The 27,226-nt window shown below is 33.0% G+C and overlaps 2 protein-coding genes and 1 long non-coding RNA gene across 3 annotated transcripts in view; 1 reads left to right on the top strand and 2 right to left on the bottom strand.

Moving 5' to 3' along the window:
• LOC126737565 (uncharacterized) overlaps positions 1-8,085 on the bottom strand; it is a 54,413-nt gene extending 46,328 nt beyond the window's left edge. Inside the window, exon 1 of the mRNA XM_050442494.1 lies at positions 8,035-8,085. Coding sequence (XP_050298451.1) covers positions 8,035-8,085 — 51 coding nt within the window. The remainder of the gene's footprint in view (positions 1-8,034) is intronic.
• The window catches only part of LOC126737050 (cytochrome P450 9e2-like), a 59,501-nt gene continuing 38,306 nt past the window's right edge, over positions 6,032-27,226 (top strand). Inside the window, exon 1 of the mRNA XM_050441744.1 lies at positions 6,032-6,157. The gene's annotated coding sequence lies outside the window, so the exon portion shown is untranslated. The remainder of the gene's footprint in view (positions 6,158-27,226) is intronic.
• Positions 11,181-26,507, bottom strand: LOC126737057 (uncharacterized). The gene is made up of 3 exons (XR_007660868.1): positions 26,368-26,507; positions 14,784-15,220; positions 11,181-11,391 (listed from the first exon to the last, which is right to left on the bottom strand). It is a non-coding gene; the product is annotated as an uncharacterized LOC126737057 (long non-coding RNA).

Below are 27,226 nucleotides of genomic sequence, written 5' to 3' on the forward strand. Positions count from 1 at the left end.
GGCCACAAGTAAATTTTGAAGACTATTTTTAAGTTCTGTATTTTACCGCTAAAGAGCGTAACTAAAAATTAAATAAGAAAAACGTTTTTTTTTCGAGAACGAAAATTTTCATTTGACTCAAGGCTTATTGAACGGGCTATACACGATAGTTAGGGGTGGAGGAAGCTATTTAAAATGTAATCACTTACTTGATTTTAGCTATTCAAAATTTGTTTACAAGTCCGATCTCATAACTACTGTATAGTTCCTATTAAAAGAGCTCTAGGGCGCAATAGAAATTTTTTTTTCATTTTACTTTAAGATAAAAATTTAACGGTATATTTTTAACATCGTCTTTAAAAAAATAGATGAAATTGGCAAAAATGTTGTAAAAACCGGACGACGTTGTCTTTACTCGTTTTAAAGTATATTTATAGCAAATTAGATTTTTTTACACACCGAGTCAAAACTTATATACCGCCATATATCGTTCCTAGCGTTTTTAGGGGCCATAGAATGTCTATTTAAGGTATAGTAGGCAGCACCAATGAAAAAAACTTAAAACTAAAATACTATCTCCCAAGTTATACTTCTACCATATAATTCTACAACAAACCTTAAACAAATAATTTTAAGCGTAGAATTGATTTTTCTCAATGGATGCTAGACATGATTCGCGAAAACAAGAATTTTGTCACAGATTCTGGCCTAAGGCCGCTGTAGTGTAAACTTGTGGTGTGGCATTGTCGGAATGAAAATTATTGGTCCTTTTTTTTTTAATAACGTTAATGTACCATGATTATTAATTTTTTTTTAAATTTTTTAATAAATCCTTTTGTCTATTTTTAACGAAGATTTGACATTAGTGAAAGTGAAACGGACCATGCATTTTGAGTTGGACCGGTATCCAGTACTTTTCTTCCCGTTTTGTGCGGAATGCAGTATCGGAAGGAGAAGTCTATTTCACTGTTTTCACTAATTTAATAAGTCTCGACTTTTACCTATGAAGTCGTACCAAATTCCACCCACAACTAGATGATATGAAAAACGAGGAGGCGGTGATGCCATTACTCAAATATCAGCTGCTGAAATCAAAACAACAGTTTTATCCACCAAAGAATATTAAAAGCTTGTTTGGTATGTATGGAAAGCAGTTTGAACATATATCAAGGCACTAAATAACTGATATAGTTGGGTTCAATATTAGTCCTTTGAAGTACCATAATTTAGTTTGTTCTAAGAAATTCACATAAACTTTCTTTGATTCTATGATATATTAATTTAAGTATGAATTTATTATTCATGACAATAGGCTGTACCTTATTAATACTTTGAGAAAACAGCTATAGTGACAGCTATACAAACTGGTAGTTTGTTTATTTATGTAGTCTGATGGTGGCTTTTAAATATATGGCCTTTAAAAAGGCCTGATGATGCCCTAGCTAGAGCGAACACATGTAGACTATTATTATAGGTTACTCTGTAATTCCTATGTTTTTGTCAATGTCGTATATTGGTCTCTTTGAGAAGAAATAAGTGAAAGTTCTCTATACATACATAATAAATTATTGAAAGGAATCTGGAAGAATATATCTGAGATTCTTTTTCAAAAACGAGTATCAGAAGTTCTTAAAGCTCTCCGAGTATAGATAGCGCATAGGTGAAGGACTTATTTAGCTAGTAAGACCAGCAAAAGTGAGAGAAATATTCTACTTGTTAAACAATCATGAAGATCTTCATCGCTGGTGCAAATAGTATGAGGCATGCGCTTTAGTAATTTTAAAACAAGAAGCAAATTCCAATGCCGACTTAGCCAGTTGAATCTGCAGTATTAGCAGTACTACCTATTAGCAGTCATACTGTCAGGTCTGCTATAATCCCTCTGTGCCGGGACAGCAGGACGCTATCGTCTAACAACAGTGTCCTCTGGCTTTGCCTTAAGGGGCAGCAGAATTCGAATTTCCTTCTCTACCAGTTTGGTAATAGATGTGTGCCCTGCTACTCCAGGACGATGCTGCCATGTGGCGCTATCCTTTATCCTTGCATATGTTTCTAACGCCTTCCTCTGAATTCACAGCGGGAGTTCCGGCAAACCAAGGAGGATGTTAAACGCTGCACTGGTCAGCCTTTATAGTCTAGCTAGTTTTTGAACATTTGAAGGAAGACCTGTTTGTTGCTGTCCATAAGATCACCTAGCCGTACAATATTCTAGGTCTCATTACAGCAGTATGTAGCCAGTACAGGATGTTGGGCTTTATACACGACTTCCTGAAAAAAAACCTATAAAGTTGACTGCCTTGGTGACGCTTCTTACTCCAGGTTAGCTTTCTATATTGTACACGCCTTGGTATCTGACCTCTTGCCTAATGGGCAAAGATTTCTGATACATTATTAAAGGGCTAAGTGCTGCAAGATTTCTGCTTTTTAGGAAAAGTATGAGCTGTATTTTGTCAGGATTGACAGAGAGGTCCGTTTTCACGCACCACCTTTGGATGAACTGCATTTGCATGCGATCACACATTACCTAAATGAATTTGCCTGTTTCTATAATTGGTCCGTCATCAGCATAGCCATGCGCATAGAACCCGTTCTGCTCAAGCTGCCTTGGGAGACCGATCCTGATCAGACACCAGAGCTTTGGCGATAGGCAACTCCCTTGCGGGCACCCACTACCCACCCCAATCTCGGCCCGGTGATCTGCAAGACCTAAACTAGCAGTCCTCTTTCGTAACGTGATTTGACCCAACGGACCAATGAAGCCGATTTGCTCCTGGTCTGTAGAGCCTCGCAGATTTGATTGGTCTTCGCCTTAAACGAAAGCTCCCGCAACGTCAAAGATGAGTGTTCAACTTTCCATCGACTCTCCAGATCAAGAACGAGGGTTTTGCACTACGGAGTGAAATTTTTTAATGCTCTGCCAGCCTCTGTAAGGGTTCTGCTAGTTTGTATATTCAAAAATAAAGTTAAAAAGTTTATAATTAACAACCCTTTTTACTAATTTGAGGAGTTTCTCTACTCCACTATGACTTCTTAGGAATATTATGTTTCAGTTTATATTGTATATTTGTTAAAGCTGCTTTGTATTTGTTAGTTTTACTTATTGCTTAACCATTAATTGTTGATGTATTTTTTCTTTAATTATCTTATCTTATTATATAGTTACTGCATGGATTTTATTAATGTAATTTTAATTGTTATACTTTTTTTTTGTATTTTGATTTGTGTAAGATTTTGTACTTTTTAGCATGAATAAATTAATAAACTACGGCATGTAGAGCAGTTTTAGTAAATCGCCCTTTTGTGTACGCGTGTTGAGTCTTGCAGTGGATTTGCGTTCACTTTTTTTTACCTCTTCATACTCATTCAAAGCCTTTTGAGATCCTTCTTCAAGTGCACTCTATATTCCCTTTTAAGTTTATCGAGAGTCTCGTTTCATCATGGTACCTTGGGAGCACCTTCTTTCCTAAGAATTAACCTAATTCACTACCCTTGTCTCTAAGTTTTCTCTGGTTAGTATCAGCACGCCTTATAAATTAGACACTTCCGCCAGGCCTTCTTTGTAGATAGCCTAGTCCGTTGTCCTTGGATTTCTTCTAAGCGATGCGATCACCTCGTTTGACTCTAATTCGAGTCGAACCAATATGTGACCAATATGAACCAATAATGAGTATCGAATGACGTGGTTGTCATTGGATACTCTTGAAATATTTATCTTGCCTGCAAAGTTGCATGTCACTATTGTAATGTCAATCACCTCCCTTCGGCTGCAATTCATAAAAGTAGTTGTCATTTTAAGATCTTGATGGAGCTGGGGAGCCTTAGCTCCTATTATTGTTTTGGCCGGCCGAACTCACCAGAACTTGACGGCGCCGCAACTGGCCGGACCGGTTTGCTTCTACCTAACAGCCTAAATACTTTCAGGGTAATCAGCTCATAGAAGAGTTGCCACTTAGCCTGTTGCAGTGGCTTCATCTCCGACCGGCTGATCTGAAAGCTCATAGCCCAGCCTGCCGGTTATCCTTGTGTCTGAAGGTATTTTGACTCTAGAGGAATTCTACGATCTCTTATGTCATTGGTTTTTCCTGGCTCCTGAGGATGAAGACTACCTCCACCGGTCAGAAAACGTCTGCCGCCCGGGTCGCCTCTGACTTCTGACCTCCTCTCACCAGCGGGCGGCAAATTGGTAGCCAATCCCTTGATTGTTCGTCCGTGGCTGTTACCAGGAAAAACCCCACCTCTGTTCTACCGGAGTTACTAAAGTGGAGAGAAATTTCCAGCTCCCCAACAAACGACCGTTCTCGTTTCTAAGATGAAATGATACCTTATCTCCTCCGCCTCCACAGTGACAGTACCATCCACTTTGTCCGACCTGATCATCACCTTCAGGTACGTCCTTGATGCCGCGCAATTGTAGCTGCCGGATATTCCCGTTGCCGGCTTTTCCATGGATAATTAACCTGGACCATCTCCTCCTTTCAGGGGAGACTTGCCAGAGCCATCCTCCGGTTGACTCGCCGGTTTTGGCCGCTTGTTTATCCTTTCCGGTGGTGTTTCTTTGTCTTTCCAAGCGCTTGTTGGTGACACTCGACTGCCCCGTTCGGCGCGGGCTCTTTGCCTCATTGTCTTGGCTTTGAGATCCGGCCCTTTCTGTGGTGGCTGGATGCCTTCACTGTGTTGGTCACTGACAACCGTCTTCACCTCGCTGAAACCTAGCAACTCCATCTCGTTTCCTGATGCTATTTGTCCATTAGTTTCTTCCTGGGTGGGAACAGGAATTCTCGAGTTCGTTGACTCTTTTTCCCTTCTTTACTTTGGGGTGATTCTGCCATAATAGATAAAAGGTTTTAAAAGTGATTTTGCAACATAATTGTAATTGCTTGCTTTGAGTATCATTGTTGCCTTAAAATTATTAATCTTTAGGAGCAGACAATGAAGAACTTTTCAATTATTTGTTATGATCTGTTTTTGTTTATTATTCATCATTAAATGATTTTAGTATAGTCAGAAGTGTTACATATAAGATATACCATTGTGTGGTCTGTGTTATTTAATTTCATTATAATTGCAAATAATTATTTCTATTTTTCTCCAGGGTTTTCCTTAAAAGGATTTATTTTACAGTATAAACACAGCCATTTTTCTATTTATTTTTAGATTGACAGCGATTTGTTTCTTTTCTTATTTGGTTAAAAAAGAGCTGACGCATCGTTTTCTTTTAGAAGCATGGTTATGAGTTAGACTGAATAAACTTATACTTATCATTGTTATCAAAACAAACCTGATTTTTTTCATACCTTATGAGTATTTATGATAACATTTTGTTTGTTGTCTTTCTTTGATTGATTTCAGCATTCCATGCAGGTTTTTGTTGATTTTTTTTTATAGAAGAGCCTATCTCATTTGGCTCTCAAATGAAGGTTGAAATTGTAACCTCACTCGTCTTTAATTTTTTTTGAAAGTTTTACCCTTTATGAGGGATAAACAAGGTTCAATTACATTTGAAATTTCTACATATTTGTTACATTGTTGAGAAGCTGTAAGCGACAAGATCCCTTTTGTTAAGATCTTTCCCCTTAAGATCAACACACTCTGTTTTTTATTTTTTGTTTTAGTTTTATGGTTTTGTCCTTTGCTTTTTCTTAATGTATCTGGCATGACTGGTGATGGAGGTTGAACCTTGAACGCTCTTTTGAATGTTCACCATTGTTGTTTATAAATCTTTATTTTATTCTGTTTTATTTTTTTTTCTTGGTAAATGATTGAAGACTATTGAATGGGTAGAACATTGAAAATAAATGCATTTTAACCTTATAATAAATACTAATTTCAGGACATATCTATATTCAAAATAATAATGCAAAATAACCTTACTTTTTTATCGCATCTAATATACAGTATCGCTCTGTATAATTTCTTTTAAATATACGCACAGATCATCTTTTTTCGCATCGAGCATGTCCATAAGTGATAAATTTGACAAGCCCAATTTGAGTGGGGAAAAAGAACCAGAACAGACTCCGGTGTGATAAGTGACGGTACCGTCCGCGTTGTTTCTTGCGCTGAGATTCCGAAACCACTAATTTCTGGATTCAACCCAAATACTTGATTAATCATGTGTGGGTGATGAATTGAGTAATCGGCGTTCCAGTACCCAAGTTCAATTTAGAAGCCTTATCAGGTAAGAGACTTGTGCGTATCGCGTCGCGCCGATTAAATCCATTTTTTTTACTTTAAATTTACTCATTCAATTTCATTATCTATTTTCTGCATTGTCAATAATTGTATTAGCTTTAGTTCTTCCATTCTAAGAATTCAACACCACCTAGCTTTAAGCCACTAGTCAAAACTGTTAAAGCAAAATTGTCAAAATTGTCAAAGCCCAAAAAAACACATATTATTTTTTTAAATTTCATATTGGTAACTTTATTTATATCTCCACTTTAGTTGATTATTTAGTTTGTGGAGTCTTACTTTACTCAGTGTACGTTAATTAGATAAGTTATTTTAGCTATAGATTGCAAACTTATGGGTTCTTAAAAGACATCTTAAATGATATGGTAAAATCTGTTTCACTATTTATCTTACAAAATAATTCAAAGCTCATTCCGATCAGGTAAAATTATTATAAATTGAAATAAGGAAGTGTATTCCTGAGTTTCACTATAATATCTTCCTAAACATATCTTTGTTTCCTAAAAACAATAAACGCTTAGGTTCTGAATTTAAAATTAATCTTTTCCATTTATTTTTAGCAAAAAAGAAACAATTCAAGGAGATTTATATTTTGTATTTAGGTTTATATAATTTTGGGTACATAAATGTTATCTTTAGATTACAGTTTTTTAAATAATTCGTGTATCTTATCTGATAATACGAACAATACTTTTAAAAATGTAGTATTTTACCTTGCCTCTTACAAAAATATAACTTGAAGTTGAGTATAAAAGTTAAATATAACTACGTACATAGGTATAGCCAGGAATTTCGGTAAAATATTTTTTTGTTTAGTTTGAATTTCCAAAGTAATAATTTTTACATTTAATTAACAAGTAAATACAGAAGTTAATTTTATTTTAATATAATAGATCGTATTTTGAATATAGACGTAATAGACTAATGAAACATACGACATATACAATATTTATTGCAACTTCAATTTGTTGTCCATTTACTGCAATGCATTTTTAAAGTCGGTAAATAACTTTCAGTCGCATATTTTTAATTACTTGCGATTTAATTAGTCTAATTTCTTAGCGAATTTTTTACTTCAAATCATTAACATTATTTGGTCTATTTAGATAAATTCAAATTACGAGGCAGTTTTATTACTAACCGAAACTCTTTATTTTTACTCCCGACACGTGTTTCGCTAACAATGTTGGCAACCTCGGCAGAAGATTAAAACTTGGTTTTATCTGTGTGGTTTTTTTGAGTCCAATGAGTAGTTTCGGTTGCCCAATATGTACAATTTTGCCTGTTAACGTGTCCATTTAATGTAAAGCTGACCTCATCAGAAAAATTAATATTTCGACTGATATTTCATTGCTCACAAAACTGCACTCGGCAGTTAAAATCGTGTTCTAATAATTTATATATCAGTTACATTTTATAAGGATGACATTTATTGACATAAACTGTTTTGCCACTAATAAGATCCAATTCCTGAAAATTATTCCAATCGCGACATCGGGATTATTCTCCGTTTGTAATAAAACATTTAGCGTAGTATCTTCAACTACTTAGATGTTGACTTTAGTTAGATAATTAGATGGCCATGTTTTTCTAAATTTTGATTCAATTTAGCTAATAGTGGATCTAGTAAATGCAGGACTATCAGCATGAGTTGCATTGAATAAATTACACACCTCTTATGTCTGCACACCCGGTCTCCAAAATCAATCTTCATGAGTAATTCGTTCTTTCTCAGATAAATGCATTTTATTAAATAATTATGCATAATATGATAAGATAATTATACTCACAAATTCATAACAAACTGTTATCAAGTGGTTTCGAAAAAAAGGAAACTGTTCGAAAGTAATAAAGTCTACTTACATTAGAGATCACATAAGAAATTAATGTTGACATCATAGTTTTATGCGTCATGACATCATGGTTCTTCGTATTTTGTCACTAGTTATCTGTTGTCTGTTGATCGCGATATCCTGCGTGCATTCTAAATTTTCTTTTTTTCTTATTATTAGGACCCCTATACAGAATTTATACAGTGGGAGAAAGGACCAAATTTTCCAGATTATAATGGTGGCTTATAGAATTTTATTGTCACTATTTACTTACCACTTGGCATTTTCCTTTGCTTTATTTTATAAGATTTGATCGCAAGAGGGTCGATTTTTTTTATTGGCCAATAAGTCTTGATTTCATTCTTGACGTTTTCTTTTGACACTCGGCACTTGTTACTCTGTTCACTTGAGTGCCAGATCAACTCCGACCGGGTGAATCAGATCATCTGCCTGGGTTTTATTGACTGAGTCTGTAGTCTTGCGGCGTTGACAAGGAATACTGTAAAATCCTACGGATTGGGATGTCCTGTCACCCCACGTTCGGAACAGATTCTTTATCACAGGATATTTTATAGGCGATGACGATAGATTGCTATGAGATGTTGGTTCAGTGGCATATGCGAGGATTCGGCTCTTCTGATCTTTTAACGTGTACATTTTTGGGTTTAATTTAAACAAATACACAATGTCAAGTTTCGCCATGGTCTCCTTGAAAATTTTTGCTACTATCGTTTCTGGTAGGGCTTTGAATCCGGATGATTTCTAAGGTCTTCGGAGTTTTCCTTACGTGCCCATGTTTGTATTGACCGGATACGACATCTTCTTCATGAACTGACATATTGATGGTTGGCAACATAGTTGAACTGAAGCTGTTGTTACTTCTCGTCACTCTTGTGGAAAAAGTAATTTTTTTTTCTGTAGTTTAATTTTAATGAAGAAGAGCAATGGAACTAGATTTCTGGTAGTTTTGTAGTCCCTATAAATGAGAGTTTTAGATTTTAGACGGTCATTTTAGTTTAGTTGATTTAATGGCGCCGAAAATTGTAGCCAATGGCTAATGATAAGCTCTGTAAGTGGGTGTTAGCTTGGGTAGTAACACTTAATTTTGAGAGCACTATTAGATAAAAAATATTACCCTATTTTAAGTGACATATAATTGGATAACATACTTCCAAAAATTTAGTTGATTGAGGTCTCTGACAATGCGCGTATGGACATAATTAGTCTTTGGAAGGGGTCAGTCAACCTCAAAACTATTGCCTTATTTATGTATTTCCTTTGAAACATTAAAGGTTTATAAATTTAAGCTTATTCTTGAGTATTTACATTGATAATAATTAAGTTGGATAATTATATGGTTTATTTTGTTTCAGTGAAACTTTGAGACCGAATTGATGTAGTGAGTTATTGCCAAAGTGAAGAAGAGGAGAGGCCGACTCTTTGTCGTAAGGCAGATGAAAAGGTCGAATGAGAGTCCACTATTATCCACTATATTCCTTTAGCTTCTCTTTTTTGTATGTACTTGTTGATAACTTTTCAGGCTGTAGTAAGGATAGCGAATATCTCACGATTCAGCCAAATATTAATTACGCTTTGAGTAGAGTAGATAATATGGTTCCCACTTGGGAGAGGGAGAAGAGATTAAAGTCGGTTTTGCTCGCAAAATCGTTGTCTCTGTAGTCACGCTTGAATGATAGGGTGGACTCGGGTGATTTGGAACTTAGATCTCTGGATCTAATTAGATCTTTGGATCAGGAAAAAACTGGCATATTGGCTTTATCTCATGTTCATCTCCTATAGATACTGCTGCACTGCGCAGGCTTATATGGGTTTACTCCTATTCTTCCACATTAATAAACTCACGACTTTCGAATGATAGATGAAGAAGTCAAAAGGTGAAGTCAATAACAACATTTTTTTAATTTGTGGAGAATCTCAGGATGGTCACAAGAGTCAGTAAATCTATCTTGCTAAATACAGGAAATAATTTGTTGAAGGGTAATGAGTTCTCTTAGAATTACCATTCAGAGAAAAGGATGAGCTAATTATCAAATTCATGGAAAGTTATCAACCTGCATTTATTAGCGAGAAGCTATTGGAGAAGATCAAGAGGCGCACTCATGGACTGATGAAACCATCGGTAGTTGTACGGCAATAATGTCAAAGTATTTTCAAAGGCTGCAATGATCAATATCTGAGGAAGCGATTCATCTTCTTCGAAACGTTTCACCGTTATATAAAAATCAGATTGGTGCTTTCAAAATCGCTACATTGTATTTTCTTAATTAGCGATTCAAATAAGATTATATGGTTTGTAGTCCAAACTAGCCCAGGTTACATACGACAAACCTCAGGATACTTGAAGGACAGAATTAGAGAACTTAAAAATAAGCAAGGAAACTTTCAATTAAAAACAAACTCGGCTGCCAACCAAGAACAACCTAAGTGCAAATGAAGAATTATCTTAGAAATAATTCATATAAAAAACCAATTCTTTCAAAAAAAGAACGAATATCCAGTGAGGGACAAAAGTATCGGCACACTATTACTTTTAGAAGCAATATGATAATAATTATTAAAGAAATTAATATTTAAAATGTTATTAATATATTTCCTACCGTTAAGATTTATAATGTAGAGAAATAAAACTAAACTCTTTACATAAACTTATAATAAAAATTAAAATCTGGTTGGTAAAACTCTTTTTACCATCTGACAAAAGTATTGGCACACTTATTTTTATATACATTTTATTAAATAATAAAAGGCTAATACTTCGTTAAACCTCATTTTTTATAATTTGAGTAAGCCTTCTCTTTATTGAATGGATCAACTTTTGGGTATAAGCAGACTCAATACTATTCCATTCTCGTAATAAAACGTTTTTGAGCTGCTCCCTTCTGGAAATGTGATTCTTTCCGATTCATTTTCCTAGCTCACTCTATAGATTTTTAATAAGGTTGATATCTAAAGACTGAGGAGATGTATTTAGAAGCATATTAAAAGCTATCCATTGTTTCATAATATGCGCCATATCTTCATCATGAATCTTGTTGAAAATATTAAACGTCTATAACAATAAATTTTTCTACACTAGTTCTTAGGTTTTCTTTTAATATATTTAAATAGACATGTTTATCGCTTAATTTATTTTATTGCTTAAATACTAACCTTGCCATCTGAATGTAAAATTTGCTGTCCTCTAAAAATATTAGTTTATCCCAAAATTAGTTATCATAATGAAAGCGTCCAGTTGCAAAATCAACACGCTTCTTCTTATTTATTTGATTTATAAAAGGCTTAGTCCTAGCAACTGTTGACGTGTATCTAACTCTATGAAGGACTCTGCGGACTGTTTTTGAATGAACAACTATATTTTCTTCTTCTGCTAAAAAAGAATTAATTTTATAGGCATTATTAAGCGAATTTTTTTTTAAACAGTTCCGAACTATTTTCCGTTCTTGTCTAACTGAAAATTTTAATGGCCGCCCAGTTCTAGGTTTATTTTAAAAATTCTCGGCGTTTTTAAACATTTTTACGACATTTTGCACAGTAAACACATTTTTTTTAACTATTTGTGCAAAAGCTGAATAGGATTTACCCTCTTTTGCGTTATTTATTATTTTTCGTTTTTCTTGTTATAAGTAATTTTACGTTCAGATTCCGTGGTTTCTTCACCTTTACAATTCATTTTAATAATTTACTGCCTTTAAGTCTGCATAGCACAAATCAACAATGTTCATTATCGTATTGGTTATTATTAGCCTAAAATATTTGTTAAATTTTATTCAATTCTTTACCATTAAGGAGCCTAATCCTTTTTATTATTTATTCCTTTTTAAATTTTATCTTTATTTTGCTGAAACAATTTTTATATTTTATACATATCAAGGGTGGTATCTATGATATAAATATTTTAAAATATTCAGTTGGCTTACAAATTTGGAAATATTAACACATATCTTGGCACAAAAATCATGGTGTGCTAACAATAGTTATCTATTGATAAGAAGTGTATTAGTATACAGGGTGTCCAAGATAAGATAAGTATAGGGATCTCAATACCTATTGAAGTTACAGCTTAGGTTAAATTAGAAAAAAGTTGCTTACTTTGAACCGTATTTAAATGCTGTTGAGAAAATTTAAAAATTTTCGTAGCGTAAATTAAAAAATTACCGAGATATTGAGGAAAAACAGAAATTTGCCAAAATCGATTTTATTTTTTTCTGACCTTATTTTAAAACATATAAAAGAACTAACAAGACTAATGAAAAAGTCACTTTTTAAGAGCTACGTGATGACGTTTTTAAATTTTATATCCGACATTTCGTTCTGGAGAAACCATCATCATTTTTATTTTTTTATATGGGCTGAAAAAAAAAGTATATCCTGTATCTGATTCAATTTTTTATTATAAATTCAACGATGAATCACATGTCACCATTATTTTTTTAGATGCAAGAATAAATGCGAGTGGTACACACGCGCATGAGAGGATGATATAAATTTCCCTACAAAAATAATATTGTCTGACGAAAGTTTAGTGACTAATAATAGTGTCTTTAATCGCCGGAATAGCCATTACTGGGTGCAAGAAAATCCTCGCATTAAAAAAATATTAAAACATTAAAAGCGCTTTGGCTTTAATATGTGGTGTGGAATTTTCGACACCAAAATACTAGGTCTATTCATTTACTATAATTCATTAACTGGCGCGATTTAGTGACATACACTTTACTTTTTAAGTATCCCCACAAAAAGTAATCGAGGTGAGTTAAATCTGGCGATCTGGGTGGCCATTCAATGAACCCTCGTCGACTTATCTAACGATTTGGAAAAAGCTTCATCTATATTATTGCGAACGGATAGAGCATAGTGTGGCGGCACTCCATCTTACTAAAAAAAAGGTCACGTTGGTGCATGTCGGATTCTTCCAAATCCACATACAAAGTTATCAGAGCGCAGATAAGATTATATTGAAAAAAGTCGAAATACCTCTCACCAGTGAGAGTGTCAACAAAAAAGTAAGGTCCTAAAACTCTTCCTTCCACTATACCGCCCCACAGAATGACCTTTTGAGTGTATGACAATCTGTGAAGCAGTAGTGCTCGGTCGCCCAGTATCGATAATTCTATCAGTTCACATGGCCGTTTAGAGTTAACGTTGCTTAGTCAGAAAATATTATCCGCTTTAGAAAATTATTGTTATCATTACATAATTGCTGCATTTGCTTAGAAAATTCATTTTGGCGATCAAAATCATCTTCCGATAGCTATTAAAGTATAAATACTTTTTAAGGATGGAGCTTTGTTTTTTTCGACACTTTATGTACAGTACATTGCGATAAATTAACATTTGAAGCCGTGCCTGTGATTGTGGCTTTGGGATTATCTTAAACCGTTAACAGAACGTTAAGCTCATCTTCGTCAGTTATTGAACCCCGATCACCTTTTTGAGTATCCCGAACAAGTCCAAATTCATGAAACTTTGCTTCAACTCTGCTTATCATTCTTTGGCCAGATCAGGATAGTTGCATTAAATAACAGAACCACCTTCTTTGAGTACGCGACATATCTCCGAAACTAATCATTCACAAGATTTCGATTCTTTCACGTTCGGTTAATTTTCTAATAGGTTGGTTCTAGCAGACGTTTGACCAATACACAAACGGTCTGGAATCTGCGCAGACAAAAGTACGCGTTTGAGCAAAACTAATCCAAAATTCTGACTGCCTGTCAGCTGTTCTAGCAACAACAAAGTTCAGTTTGCAAATTGGTTTCAAACCACTGAAAGTAGTCCGTAGAATTTCCTAGGGATTTCGGTTTGGGACATGCGCAAATTTTAAGCAAAACTCTGTTTTCTATTTTTGTTTTTCATTTAGATAATCCATAAGAAATGTATATCGGATTTGCAGTTTGATCTTGTCGTTTGATCACGTTTCATTGTGGGATAATTGAAATCTTAATTTTGCTGCTTTTAAAGTATTAGGGCTGGTTTTAGAGTCAATTTACTATTGTATTTATTAAATTACTGTAGGTAATAACATTTAATAAAATTCTGTGTAATTTTATATTATATATTGGATATTTAAATACATAATAATTTTTCTTCAAGTTCGGTTTCAAATCATCGATTTGATTGTAATGTATCGAATAATGATAAACTAGTAGATATCCTGTTCCAAGGCCACAGGAGACCAAAAAACGAAGGCTACCTAAAAGTTAATGTACCACTGTACATCCACGTGCCATTTTAATTTTGTAATCTATTTTTTTATAAATGTGACTTTGTTCCGACTTAGTAATTTTATAGTTAAACTTCAATTCTGTAAATAAGCCTGTCATATAGTGATCTGTTATATCGATTTTATAGATAAAAGAAGAGATTTTAGGCACACTTTGTTTACTGTAGCGGACAAATATATGATCTATATAACTCGAAGAATTTGAAGTAACTCTGGTAGCTTTATTCAAGCTGGAGTAAAAACCATTCTCTTTTTTGTTGTTAAAGAAGAATCATCTAAGAGATTGATGCTAATATCGCCTACAAAAATATTTAAATTATGGGTGCGCCAATTTTTTAAGTATTGCTTTATGTCATTTAAAAATATATCCACATTTGATGAAGGGGGTCTATAGCAACAAGTTATGGAAGTTTTATGTGATATTATGTTTGCTTTATGTGATAATTTAATTTTTATATATACAATTACTCCGTGATTCTAATAAAGTTAGAATAACTGTAAATCAGTTTAAAATTAGGTAGACCAAAGAGACTTACCTCATGTACATCCAAAAGAAAAGTTTGAGAGAAAGTTTTGAAAGAGTCAATTGATTCAATAAGCACATTTAGTTCATCAAAATTTTTCATTATACTTCGACCATTTATGTGGAACACTTTTAATTTACTTTTGCCCCCGGCCAACTCTCTCACCTCCTCAGCCGCTTCTAAATACTGCGCATTAAACTGCTCGACTCAGGGATGATTTTTGTCCATCTTTAACTCCTTAATTGTTCTTGTTTTGGGCGGACTTTTTTTTTAAATACATTACTGGAAAACATTCGTTCCAGTTTCTAATTAAAAATCTGACAGCTTTCTCAACTTTAAACGATGCAGGTTTCACTCGAGCATTTTCAATATAACGAAACCAGTCTTCTGGATTCTCTGCTCGAAATTGTCCATTCATGTCCACGAATAGGAAATGTTATGGTTAGAAACTAAAAAAAAGTAAGTATTACTTAAGTTTGGACATAGGATGGTAATGAACAAGATAAGGCAAAAATGTAAAAAATGTTTAATTCTTATTTCGACCTGCGCAGGAATCACAAAACCGTTTTATATATTTAACCTCAATTGGTAATTTATTGAATGTATAAAGGAAAACGGGCTTACTTCATTGGCACCTTTTTTCCCAACATTTTCTGGGTATGAATAAAACAATACCTCAGAATCTGACAATTTATGGACAATGAACGAAAATAATGACAACTGACGATTATATTATACGTCATTAGTACTGATGTCCGGCATAGCTGAATTGAACTTTAAAGTTGTCGTTTGTACTGCAGGTATCACTGCATGGATAGCCAAAATAAATGACATTAACTTTCATAGCTTATATTCACGTCAGGAAAACTTTGTTTGATGCATTTTTTTACATTAAGTTTAGCAGGCAAGTACATCTTTCTACTTCTACTAACGCTATAATACCTTGATTTGCCCTTGAAAGATTTATTGTGTTAAAAAATAAGTGTTTTCATAGCGTCGCTGAACTTGTGTTTCTTATTTAAATTATATTATTATTACTAGATTACCCCTTTTATCTACAGGAGCATTTCCTGAGATCTGCATACTACGCTGTATTGTCTCAATTCTACGTTCAGTTCATTCACGTAGCGATATAAAAGCTTTCTTACAAACCTGTTCTCACGTCCCCAGGCATAAGTAGGACTTTAAAAACAATGAAAAACACAAAGTCACGGTCTCACAACATTTACTTAAAGCTACACGTGTTTCGCTCTATTCAGAGCATCAACAGGCCTAAAACAATAATAATTAGTATTGAAAGAAAAAAAAAGGACATTAAAAAGACTAAAACCTTAAAAAGACCTTAACGTTGGCAAAATAGTAAATAAACATACATTTAAGGTTAGGATGACTATACAGTTATTTAGAACCAAAAAATAAAAAATAAAAAATTGCAAAATAATATCACACCTATTGGGAATCGAACCCGCGACAACAAGCTTACAAGCCAGAGACTATAACCGTTGATTGAATATTTGGGAAGATACGCAACCTTATGGGCTAAAGCGTGACCGCAAATATGCGTGAAAAATAGATGGCGATTCTCTCCAGTATGCGCGAAAATAATTTCGTCCGTCGCTTCTCATTAGTAATCGGCCGATCATCCGAGTCGTGTGGGAGAGTTTTTGCACAGGTTCGTGTTTGCCGTATTGCAATTTGGTAGTTGTTAAAAAATTTTCTTGGATATCATAATCACAAATAGATAGATATATGTAAATGTGTTTAGTTTGTGAGACGATGGCTCCTTTAGGCAAAATTAATCAGTGTGCGTATATTAATTAAGACTTTGATTTATAACAACCTAATATGGGAATCTCAAAATCTTATTAGAAAATCTTTAAAAAAATCTAATTATATACCTCACAGAAAATTATCTATTTTATCTACAAAAATCAATCCGAACTCTTAAAAATACTGTCTCTTCATGTCTATGAGAGCCATTTTCTCTTTTTCTTTTTTTTACTTTAAGAAAATTTTAAATCAATATATTATGTTTATGGTCTTTAGTGTTTTAAGTATTTTTAATAATTGTTTTCATGATGAAATTCATTCATGAAAAAGATAAAAATAAAGCCTAAAAAGCCTTTAAAGTTATTGAGAAACTGGTTATAGTACGAATGGTAGCTTTCCTAATTAAAAAAAAATAACATATTAAATGAATGTCGAGTAATGTTTTCATTCCTGGAGAGATTATATTTGAGCTTGAAAAAGGTCACTTTGCTGCAGCGGTATTCTGCGACTTCTCTAAAGACTTTGACTGTGTCAACCATGGAATATTGCTCGGTAAGCTTTCTAGATATGGGTTTAGGGGAGTTGCTCTAGAATGGTTAAAATTTTGTTTTGTTAGACAGAAAAAAGTTTGTTTGGCCAAATGGCAGTTTGTCTGAACTTTGTGTAGTAAGCAGGGTTCGTTTCTCGGTCCTATTTTATTTCTATTGTATATAAATGATCTGGCGTTTCTCCAGATAAGAGGATTCTTCACTATTTTTGCAGATGACACCACTATCTTATGGGCAGACAATAATAAAAGCACATTAACAAAAACAATTTCTAAAGATTTATTAATGATTAAACAGTGATTTGATGCTAATTTGTTGTCTTTAAACATAGATAAGACTAAATTGTTAAGTTTAGTGTTAGTTCATGTTTCACAAGAAAGAATTGGAAGTGAATAATTTTAACAGATTTCTTCGAATTGTTATTGATCATAAACGTAAGTTTTATGGAGATATGTCAGGAGGCAAAAACTGGCTAGACGATGTTATGCTGTTAGAGTGGTTTTAAATGAACTGACATTGATATCTGCAAAAACGGTCTATTTTTTTTTGTCGAAAGTTGGAACTTACTTTCATACAAAAATACCTACAGTATAGAATAACATTTTGGAGTTGCATTAGTAAACGGCTTTTTGACTCGATGTTTGTTTTTAAAAAACGAGCCATTAAATATATGTGTCATAAATCTCCACAGGACATGCAGACCCCTATTTAAAGATACTTTCCTTGTGTTGCTTGTTTATTGTTGAGTCTGCTTGCCTAATATATAAAAAATATAAATTGTATCTTCAAAATAATGGCTCCTTAAAACATTATAATATCAGAAAAGAATACAATATTCCAATGCCCATCCCGAAAAGTGAACTAAGAATTCTCTTATTTACTTGAGCATAAAAATTTTTAATTTTCCAAATGTCATAAAAGTCTCTAGAAGTTCTCCTCGCTTTAAAAAGTTCTTAATGAAACTTCTTAAAAGCAAGTATTTTTATAGCATTAGAATTTTTTTAAGATAGTTAGGAACAGGCCAATAGTATATAATTAGTTTTTAGTAAAGATGTAAAGGTTAGAATTTGTGATGTTACTCTAAAAAATTTTTAAGTCGTCTTGCTTTGAAATTGAAAATGCATTTTGTGTTTATACTAGTATGTTGAACCCACTATTATGTATTGTTTTTAAATTATGTGTTAGTAATATGTCGATTAATCTGCTTATTTTATATCATAGAAGTACCATGTCAACAAGTAGGTACTATGTATTTATGAATAAAGTATGTTTTGAATTTTTTGAAATTCGAAATTGTATTTAAAAGAGAGAGAGGTATATAATATTTAATAGGGATGATTCCAACTACTCACTAGAAATTACCTCGTTGAAAAAGTAATTCTTGTTGTAAAAGGGTTATTCAAAACTGCAAGTGGCCAACATGGAGTCGACAAGAAGAAAAAAAGTTGATTATGACTCTCTAAAGAAGGATTTAAGAGTTATTAAACGTCGTATTTAAAAGTTAAAGATGTTAACTTGTAAATGAGAGAAAGCGTTTACAACAATGTATAAATGATTTTATTTTATATTTTCAAATAACGCCAGAAAAAAATAAAAAAAACCATTTTGCCAAATTTCACCTTTTTCCTGAATATTAGGAAGTATTTGGCATTTTTCCAATTTTTAGATTGCATTTATTCATCATTGCATTTATATTGCGCAACTTTCGCCTAATTAAACCATTTACTGCTCATCCTTATTTTGGACATCCTGTATAATCGCGATGAGACCCTTCATACTGTTAAACAAAATATTTGTTTTTTTTTTCTTATTAACTTTTTCTAGTTTTAAGAATTAGTAATTAAGTGTTTCCCTGTATTGCAAATTAAAGTGTGGCCTATTTTCGATATTTTATAGTGTTGTTACACCCTTATTCAAAACATTTCAACCCTTATTCAAACATTCATACATTACTTAACCACCACATTTATCTAGTTATTTATGCGAGATCACAGCGCATTTAAATATGGGCAATAACAAAATAAATAAAAGCGCTGTTATCATCATCGCCCTTGTCTTAAAAAAATAACAAAACGGCCGGGCGCCCAAAGATTCCCGCGTCGTTAAACTGCAAATGGTCAATATAGCGCCGACAAAGAACAACAAAGTTGATGATGGCTCTTTAAAGACAGAACGTCGTATTTTAAATTTTAAAGGTGTCATCGTATAGGCGAGAAAAAGTGGTCACAATAATTTATTCATTTAATAAATACTTTTGTCATATATTTTGAAATAACGCCAGAAAAAAATAAAATGATTTTGCCAAATTTCAGTTTTTTGCAAAATTTAGGAAGTATTTAGATTTTATTATAAAAGGCCACTATATTGCTCAACTTTCCTCTAATTATACCACCTCTATTGACGTCCTGTATAACCGTGATGCGGGGTCTTTAAACAACATGTTTTTTTTTTGTTACTAGGTATCTTTTTATAGTTTTAAGTATAGTTGTAACAACTGGTAATTGAGAATTTTCCTGTGTCGCTTAAAACTTAAAATGTGGCCTATTTTCAATTTCTATTAACATCCTCACTCACAACCCCTTACTTTACAGATGTCACTACGCTGCACAATTTTTCAGATATTGAATCACATGACAAAATGGGTTACTTTTTACAAAAAATTATTGATCAAGAAGTTATATTATGATCGGTATTAAGTCTTATGAATTATTTCAATTATTCTTTATAATATTTACGTGAAACCTACTTATATCTTAAAATTTGTTCCACATATTTTTTGTATATTAGTTTTTAGTTAATTAAGTGCAACGGGCTTTTTATTTAAAAACTTGACCCTCTTGAACACAAAATGAAGGAAACAATGTTTGTTGGAATTATAACTTGTATTAAACTTTGTTGGTAATTTTGTAAAAATAGCTTTTTATATATATTTTTGTATTAATTTTTGTCTCAAAAACATATTTTGGTAAGTAATTATTTGTTTATAAAATTTAACTTTTAAGAAATTTCAATATGCCTCCACCCTTAAGTATATCACTTATCACTTGACCACCACATAAATGACACCGTGTTGTATGTTCAAAAAAAATAATAAAAACATAATTGGCAGCATCATCCCATATCTTAAAAAAATATCCAACACGGCCGCGTAACCGCAGATTCCAGCGTCGTTGACAACCTGACTCAAAGAAGCCAAAAGCCAAGTCCACGCAGCTAAAATAAATCGTTCCTAGATATGACGCTTCGCGGCAGCACCACACGGTGCACGAAACTGAACGGCAATCCGATAGTCGACCGGGTACACTTTTTAACACAGGATTGCGTATCTTCCCAAATATTCAATCAACGCTATAACCTATGGGCTACCGGAACACTGGAAAGAAGTTCAAAACATTTGTTGTTAAGCCAAGGCATTTTAACACAATATTAAACTTATTTCAGTTGGAAGAGATTATGTAAATATAAAATTGATTAAATAAGATTATTAAAAATAAGGTTGGGTTCAAAATTAAATACGTCGTTAACACAGATAAGAACAGGACTCTTCTTGGCTTTAGTAATTTCCATCCTCTCCAGAAGGTCAAGCTTTTTCCCTTTAGGGCATTCATGAAGTATTTCAGCTCTGACCTCTGGAGAAAAGTGATGTGTGGAAGCTAACAGGTGATTCGCAAACGCTGACTTTGTATCACGGACGTCTGTATTTTTAAATTTCTCAAATAACGCTACATGTTCTTTAACGCGTGTAGAAATTTTTCTTCCAGATTGGCCAATATATACAGCGTCACAATCTCCACATTTCAAAGAGTAAACCCCTGATTTCGAAAAGACATTTGCCTTGTCTATCACGCTCACTAACTGTTTTTTTAAATTATTCGCGGTTTTGAAAGCGATTTTGATATTAGAGGTCTTAAAAAATTTAGCTAAATTTAATGAAATTGAGCCGAAAAAGGACAAAGATCTAAAGGACTTTTTGTCGTCTTTCTCATGAAGAAGATTGTAAGTCAACCTGTATTTATTTAAGAACTTAAAGTATAATTTGTTAATTAAGTAAAGTGGGAATCCATTATTAAAAGCAATATGTTTTATAATATTAAGCTCTTTAGCAAACGCTTCCTTTGACAGGGCGATGTTAAAAATTCTGTAAAAGAAAGAATTGAAGGAGGCAAATTTGTATGGATAGGGAGAAATAGACGCGTATTGAATGACATTATCAGTAGTTGTGGGTTTACGATATATTTCAAATATTAGTTTATTATTGAGTCTTTCTATAAGGAGGTCTAGGAATGGCAGTTTACCATTTTGTTCTTCCTCAATGGTAAAAGAAATCTTTGGGTGCAAAGAATTCACAAAACGAAGAAAATTTGTCAAATCTTCTTTCTGGCCATTCCAGACAATGAAAATATCGTCAACGTACCTCTTATATTCAATGAGAAACTCCCCAAACCTACTCTTAACAATCCTTTCTTCTAAGTTGCTCATAAAAATTTTACTTAACAGTGAGGAAAGGCATGAACCCAGCCAATCCAAAATTTTCAAACAGATTTGTTTGAAAATTTTATTATTGAATTGAAAAAAATTTTGATTCACAACAAGGCTGAGCAAGTCCAAGAGGTTATCAACTATAACTCGACTAAGGGAAGATTTTAATAATAGAGTTCTTACCAGATCTATACATTCTGTAGGGGGAATGCTAGGAAAAAGATTTTTTACATCCAAAGAAATAAGTATAGATCCGTCAGGTATGTAAAGATTTTTCAGACTATTTGACAAATCCACTGAATTTTTAGTTGAATAAACACTCCTAAACTTAGTCACCTCCCTCAAGACTGTGTTTAACCAAGCTGATAAATGGTAGCAGGGGGAATTGATAAAAGAAACCACTGGTCTTATGGGAACATTGTTTTTGTGAATTTTTGGAAGACCGTAGAGAATTGGAGTTCTGGGATTCATAGGATACAGCTTTTCTTTCTTAGTGTTAAAGAACTCAAGAGTTAAACTGCACTTGTCCAGCATTGGCATAACTTTAGTAAAATACGAGTTGGTGGGGTCTCTATTGACTGTAACAAAGTCCTCTGAATCCAAGAAATCCAACACTTTCTGAATGTAATCATTCCTCTTTAGAATAACCAAACAATTACCCTTGTCTGCTTTTGATAATATTAAATCGTTACTTTTGATTTTATTTTTTAAGTTTATTAAATTAAGTTAATTTTTTTTTGTTAAAATTAGTATCATTAAGATTATCTGAGCCAAAACGAGAATTTAAGAAATTTATTATTTTAGCACGTAAAATGTTCTTATTTTTTATATCAGTCGTTTGCAAAACACTCTCCGCCTCCACAGCCAAAGTTTCCCATGTATGTAAATTCACCTTCTTAGAAAGATTGAACTTAAGATTTAAGTTAAGTAAATTCTATTCCTCTGAAGTAAAAATAACATCTGATAAATTAAGAAATCTTTTATGAAATTGAAAATGACATTGGCCCAACTTTATTCGGTATTCTGTAGAATTAAAAGACTTTAACCTATTATGGGCGGCTTTAAGACAACTTAACTTATTGCTTAACCTGCTAAAAGAGTCTCAAGAATAAACTACTACCCTATCTCTGAACGAGCTATACGCGTTAAAGAACATGTAGCGTTGTTTGAGAAATTTAAAAATACAGACGTCCGTGATACAAAGTCAGCGTTTGCGAATCACCTGTTAGCTTCCACACATCACTTTTCTCCAGAGGTCGGAGCTGAAATACTTCATGAATGCCCTAAAGGGAAAAAGCTTGATCTTCTGGAGAGGATGGAAAATACTAAAGCCAAGAAGAGTCCTGTTCTTGTCTGTGTTAACGACGTATTTAATTTTGAACCCAACCTTATTTTTAATAATCTTATTTAATCAATTTTATATTTACATAATCTCTTCCAACTGAAATAAGTTTAATATTGTGTTAAAATGCCTTGGCTTAACAACAAATGTTTTGAACTTCTTCCCAGTGTTCCGGTAGCCCATAGTTTATAGTTTCTGGCTTGTAAGCTTGTTGTCGCGGGTTCGATTCCCAATAGGTGTGATATTATTTTGCAATTTTTTATTTTTTGGTTCTAAATAACTGTATAGTCATCCTAACCTTAAATGTATGTTTATTTACTATTTTTCCAACGTTAGTGGCTTTTTAAGGTTTTAGTCTTTTTAATGTCCTCTTTTTTTCTTTCAATACTAATTATTATTGTTTTAGGCCTGTTGATGCTCTGAATAGAGCGAAACACCTGTAGCTTTAAGTAAATGTTGTGAGACCGTGACTTTGTGTTTTTCATTGTTTTTCGTCTGTTGTATACGTCGGTCTCTTTGTGAAAAATGGATGAGATTTTCTTATAAATAGGACTTTGTAAAAGAAAGAGCTGCTTGCTAAATTACTTTCTTCTTCTTCTGACTGTCTTGGGTGCCTTGGACATAATGAAACTAAGCTAGTAAGATAAGTAGACTGTGCAACAATCCATTAGATTAAAGCTTTAAATAATTCGCATTCTTTCTTTCACAGTTACAACTTCAAAATGTTTTAATCTTGCGCATTGACAATCAGGCCCTGTTACATGTGACTGTAGCCTCAACTTATTTGTGGCATCTCTCATACGATCAGTTGAAGTTTTTTTCTTAGCGTTAATAGATTTTTCCAGTCCAGAGTCTTCTGTATCCATCACAAACTATTTCACAATCAGATAATTTTATTTTGGAAGTTTTTTAAACTAAACCGAAACCGCTTTTTAATCCAAATATATTTCTATAAATACTCAGTACACCTTGCCGTAATTACAACATTAAAATGAGAAAATCACCCCATGAGTGGTTTTTGACATGACTTAAAACGTTTTTACCTTTTACGGCGCGGACTTCAAATCATATTAAAATCGCTGAAAAAAAAAGGTATAAACCAAATTTGTGACTAAAATGACTTGTTAAAATAACATGTTTTCCCCTGTGCATGTTCTTCATATGCGAATTATTATTTTCATTGGGTGTTGGCACCCAGCCTATAGAAATTGTCAAGTGAATTAAACAGGTAAACCCCTATCATGGTCTTTATCACGTAGACGTACGTTTTAATACGGGTATAATATTTTCGATTTAAGAGTAAGCTACCTTAAGGACAGTATTGCAAATCTCTAAAAATTATACTCCTTTAATCCTCCTTAACCCTTAAAGATATTTAAGTTCTAATTTTGATAAATATCAATACGGTGTGTGTATCATTAAAATAATACAATTTTATTTTTATTTTCGTTAAAATATACTACGACGGCACTGGATAGAGAATTGGTTTATATCAACAATTATATTCGAATTAAGTTTTCAGATAGCTTTCTTAGTTTTCAATTCTTGTAATGTTCATAGATGGGTTAAGCTTTATTTTTGACAAAATTCCACACAATAAAATCCAGACGTAGGAGGCCATGCTAGCACATCCGCTGTAAAGGGATTATTGTGGCCAATTTATTTATCTTGAAAACTTACATCAAATGATGTTCTCACAGGTGCAGCATATGAATTTAAACGCTATCTAGGTGAATATTAAATTTTACTCTATAAGTTAACAGCAAGGAGTATACATATTTCAAAACTAAATTGACTCTGGAAACAAAATAATATTATTTTTAGTTCACTCTTCAAAATTGTTAGTATGTCACTGTCACGTTGTTACACAGTACACAGTTACACAGTAAACAATTAAGCATTTAAGTTTAGCGGAAAAAGTAAAAATAGTGATATTAGTAGGAGATGATGTAAAATTGTGAAGAGACCGCACAAGAATTCAATCGGAGGCCCCCGATTAATATCATTATCGTACACCACGGTGTCTAAAGTAGATCGAGTATTTATTTACAGAATTTGGTTGTACTGGGAAGACGGCAAAAAAATTATCAACAGATTGCATGAATTTTAAATAATTTCCGGCTGAATCCAACGTCCAGTTTAAGAAGCTTTGATAATACGTGGAAGAGTACAGTTTCAAGATATTTGAAAATAAATGGAATTAGACCGTTTAAAACAAGATTTTTGCATACATTACAACCAGGTGATGAACAGAGAAGAATGGAGTACTGTTTAACCATGCAGGCTAAATTTACTAGGACCATAGTCTATTTGGCAAAATATTATTTACTGGTTATCTACCAACGGGACAGTATTATCTCAGCATATTAGATATTGGAGTAATGAGAATCCTTACTTGGTAATTAATTTCCAAAAATCAATATTCCTAAAATGGAAATGTGTGGTGTCGTATTTTATAATCCTCTGTTTTTAATATGACTTTTAAAATAACTGTGCGAGAATTTAAGTTTTTTTGCAAAATTTTACAGAATGATTTACTGTTAACTTATAGAGAATTTGTATATTCAGCTAGATAGGGCTTCATTCATAATGTTATCCCTGTAGGAAGATGACTCAATAAAGATTCTTAGGAAGATAAATGGATTGGTCGCCATAGTATTTCTGTAGGCTGGAGACCTAGGTCCTTGAGTCCAAACCTAGACCCTAGGATGTGAACTTAGGTCTCCAGACCTTACAGCTCAGGATTTTTTTTTGTCGGGTGCTATCCAAAGAAATAAACCTGTTTACAAACAATTAGGAATTAAAAACTCGATTAAGAGAAGCATGCGAACTTTTAGAATGTGTGAATTTTTAAACAAGAATTATAAGAAATAAGAAAATTTACGAAAAATGCATTCAAAATTATAGTGGTTGTTCAAATATGTTAACTTTTAGTTTATTTTCAATCCAGTGGCGTCATAAGTATGTGCTTAGTAAACAATAATATTAAAAATGTAAAAGTCTTATCTTAATTAATGACACTCTTTATTAATATGTACTAAAAATAAGACTTAAGAATCTTGGGTAGGAGGGACTTAAAATAATTTAACAGATTTGAATTAATTTTGGTCTCTTAAAGGTAGTTTACTCTTGAATAAAAAAATATGAAACCCTGCGAGACAAGTTGTGCGGCATACAGCCTCCTAAAAAAAAAAGAAAAAGAACGTTCTACTAGCATTCAAAATATTGGCGTGTATCTATTTTAAGTGAGATATCTTGTATAGCCAACAAAGTGGTGAAATTCAGAAATCGTTTACTCCAGGGAGCGTAGCCTGTGCTCGAGCTCTCGTCCAAATGCCAGACCAACAATTCTATATAGACGTCCTCCATATAAATATAGCCACCCCATCCATATCCCGCAATGGTTATATGTTTTTTTTTTATTAAATTATCTAATTTGTGCATATCTGCCACTTACCTTTCAAAAGAATAATCCCCTTGGTTGGAAATATTATAACGGAAAATCTAGACATATGCTTTTTTTAAAAAACAAAAGCGTAAATAGACACACTGTTTGGAAATATTAAAAGCAGTTTAAAAATAATTTTAGTATATTTAAAGAAGCTGAATAGCAAATTATTTAAAAATACTTTATTCAAAATAAAAATAATAAGCACCTAAGATTAGATTTTAAAACCCTCGTCATATCGTGCAAAAACAATAAATGTACAATCCCAGAGAACTTAAGCAGGCTTAATAAATTGAATAAATATTTTTTAGGTATTTCTAGTATCAAAGATTGTAATAATAAGTTACTTATATTATAGTCTACTAATCTAGTTTCCACTTTTAAATCTTGGTTCAAATTTCCACAAATAGATGAAAAAACTCCTTAAATATCTAACAGAGACTAAATCTACAATTCGTTTATAATTTAAAACGGAAACTACCAACATAAACAGCAATTCCGAAAATTAGACGTGGAAAAAACTAAATAACAACCTGAATTTTTCTCCGCATTCTTTTCATCAACACAGATATCCTGGGCGAACTGTATTTATTGTTATACCTGCTTAGTTATTTATAGTTGCTAAGGAAAATAAAGAATTTATTTTGCCGTCAGTTGCATTTGCGATAGTCTTGGAATAGTGAAAATTTATTTGTTGAATTGAAGATTTTACTTCCAAAAGAGTGGAAATTATTCTAATTTATGGTGCCCAAAATCAATGTCGTCGGCAAACTGCCGTCACGTTTAACGCCAGACATCCGGAGAAAATAACTTTGCATAGGTATGTTTTGGACCTTGTTAATAAGTTTACTGAAACTGGATCTGTTGC

The sequence above is a fragment of the Anthonomus grandis genome, chromosome 6, assembly GCF_022605725.1.
Source record: "Anthonomus grandis grandis chromosome 6, icAntGran1.3, whole genome shotgun sequence".
Taxonomy (NCBI): domain Eukaryota; kingdom Metazoa; phylum Arthropoda; class Insecta; order Coleoptera; family Curculionidae; genus Anthonomus; species Anthonomus grandis.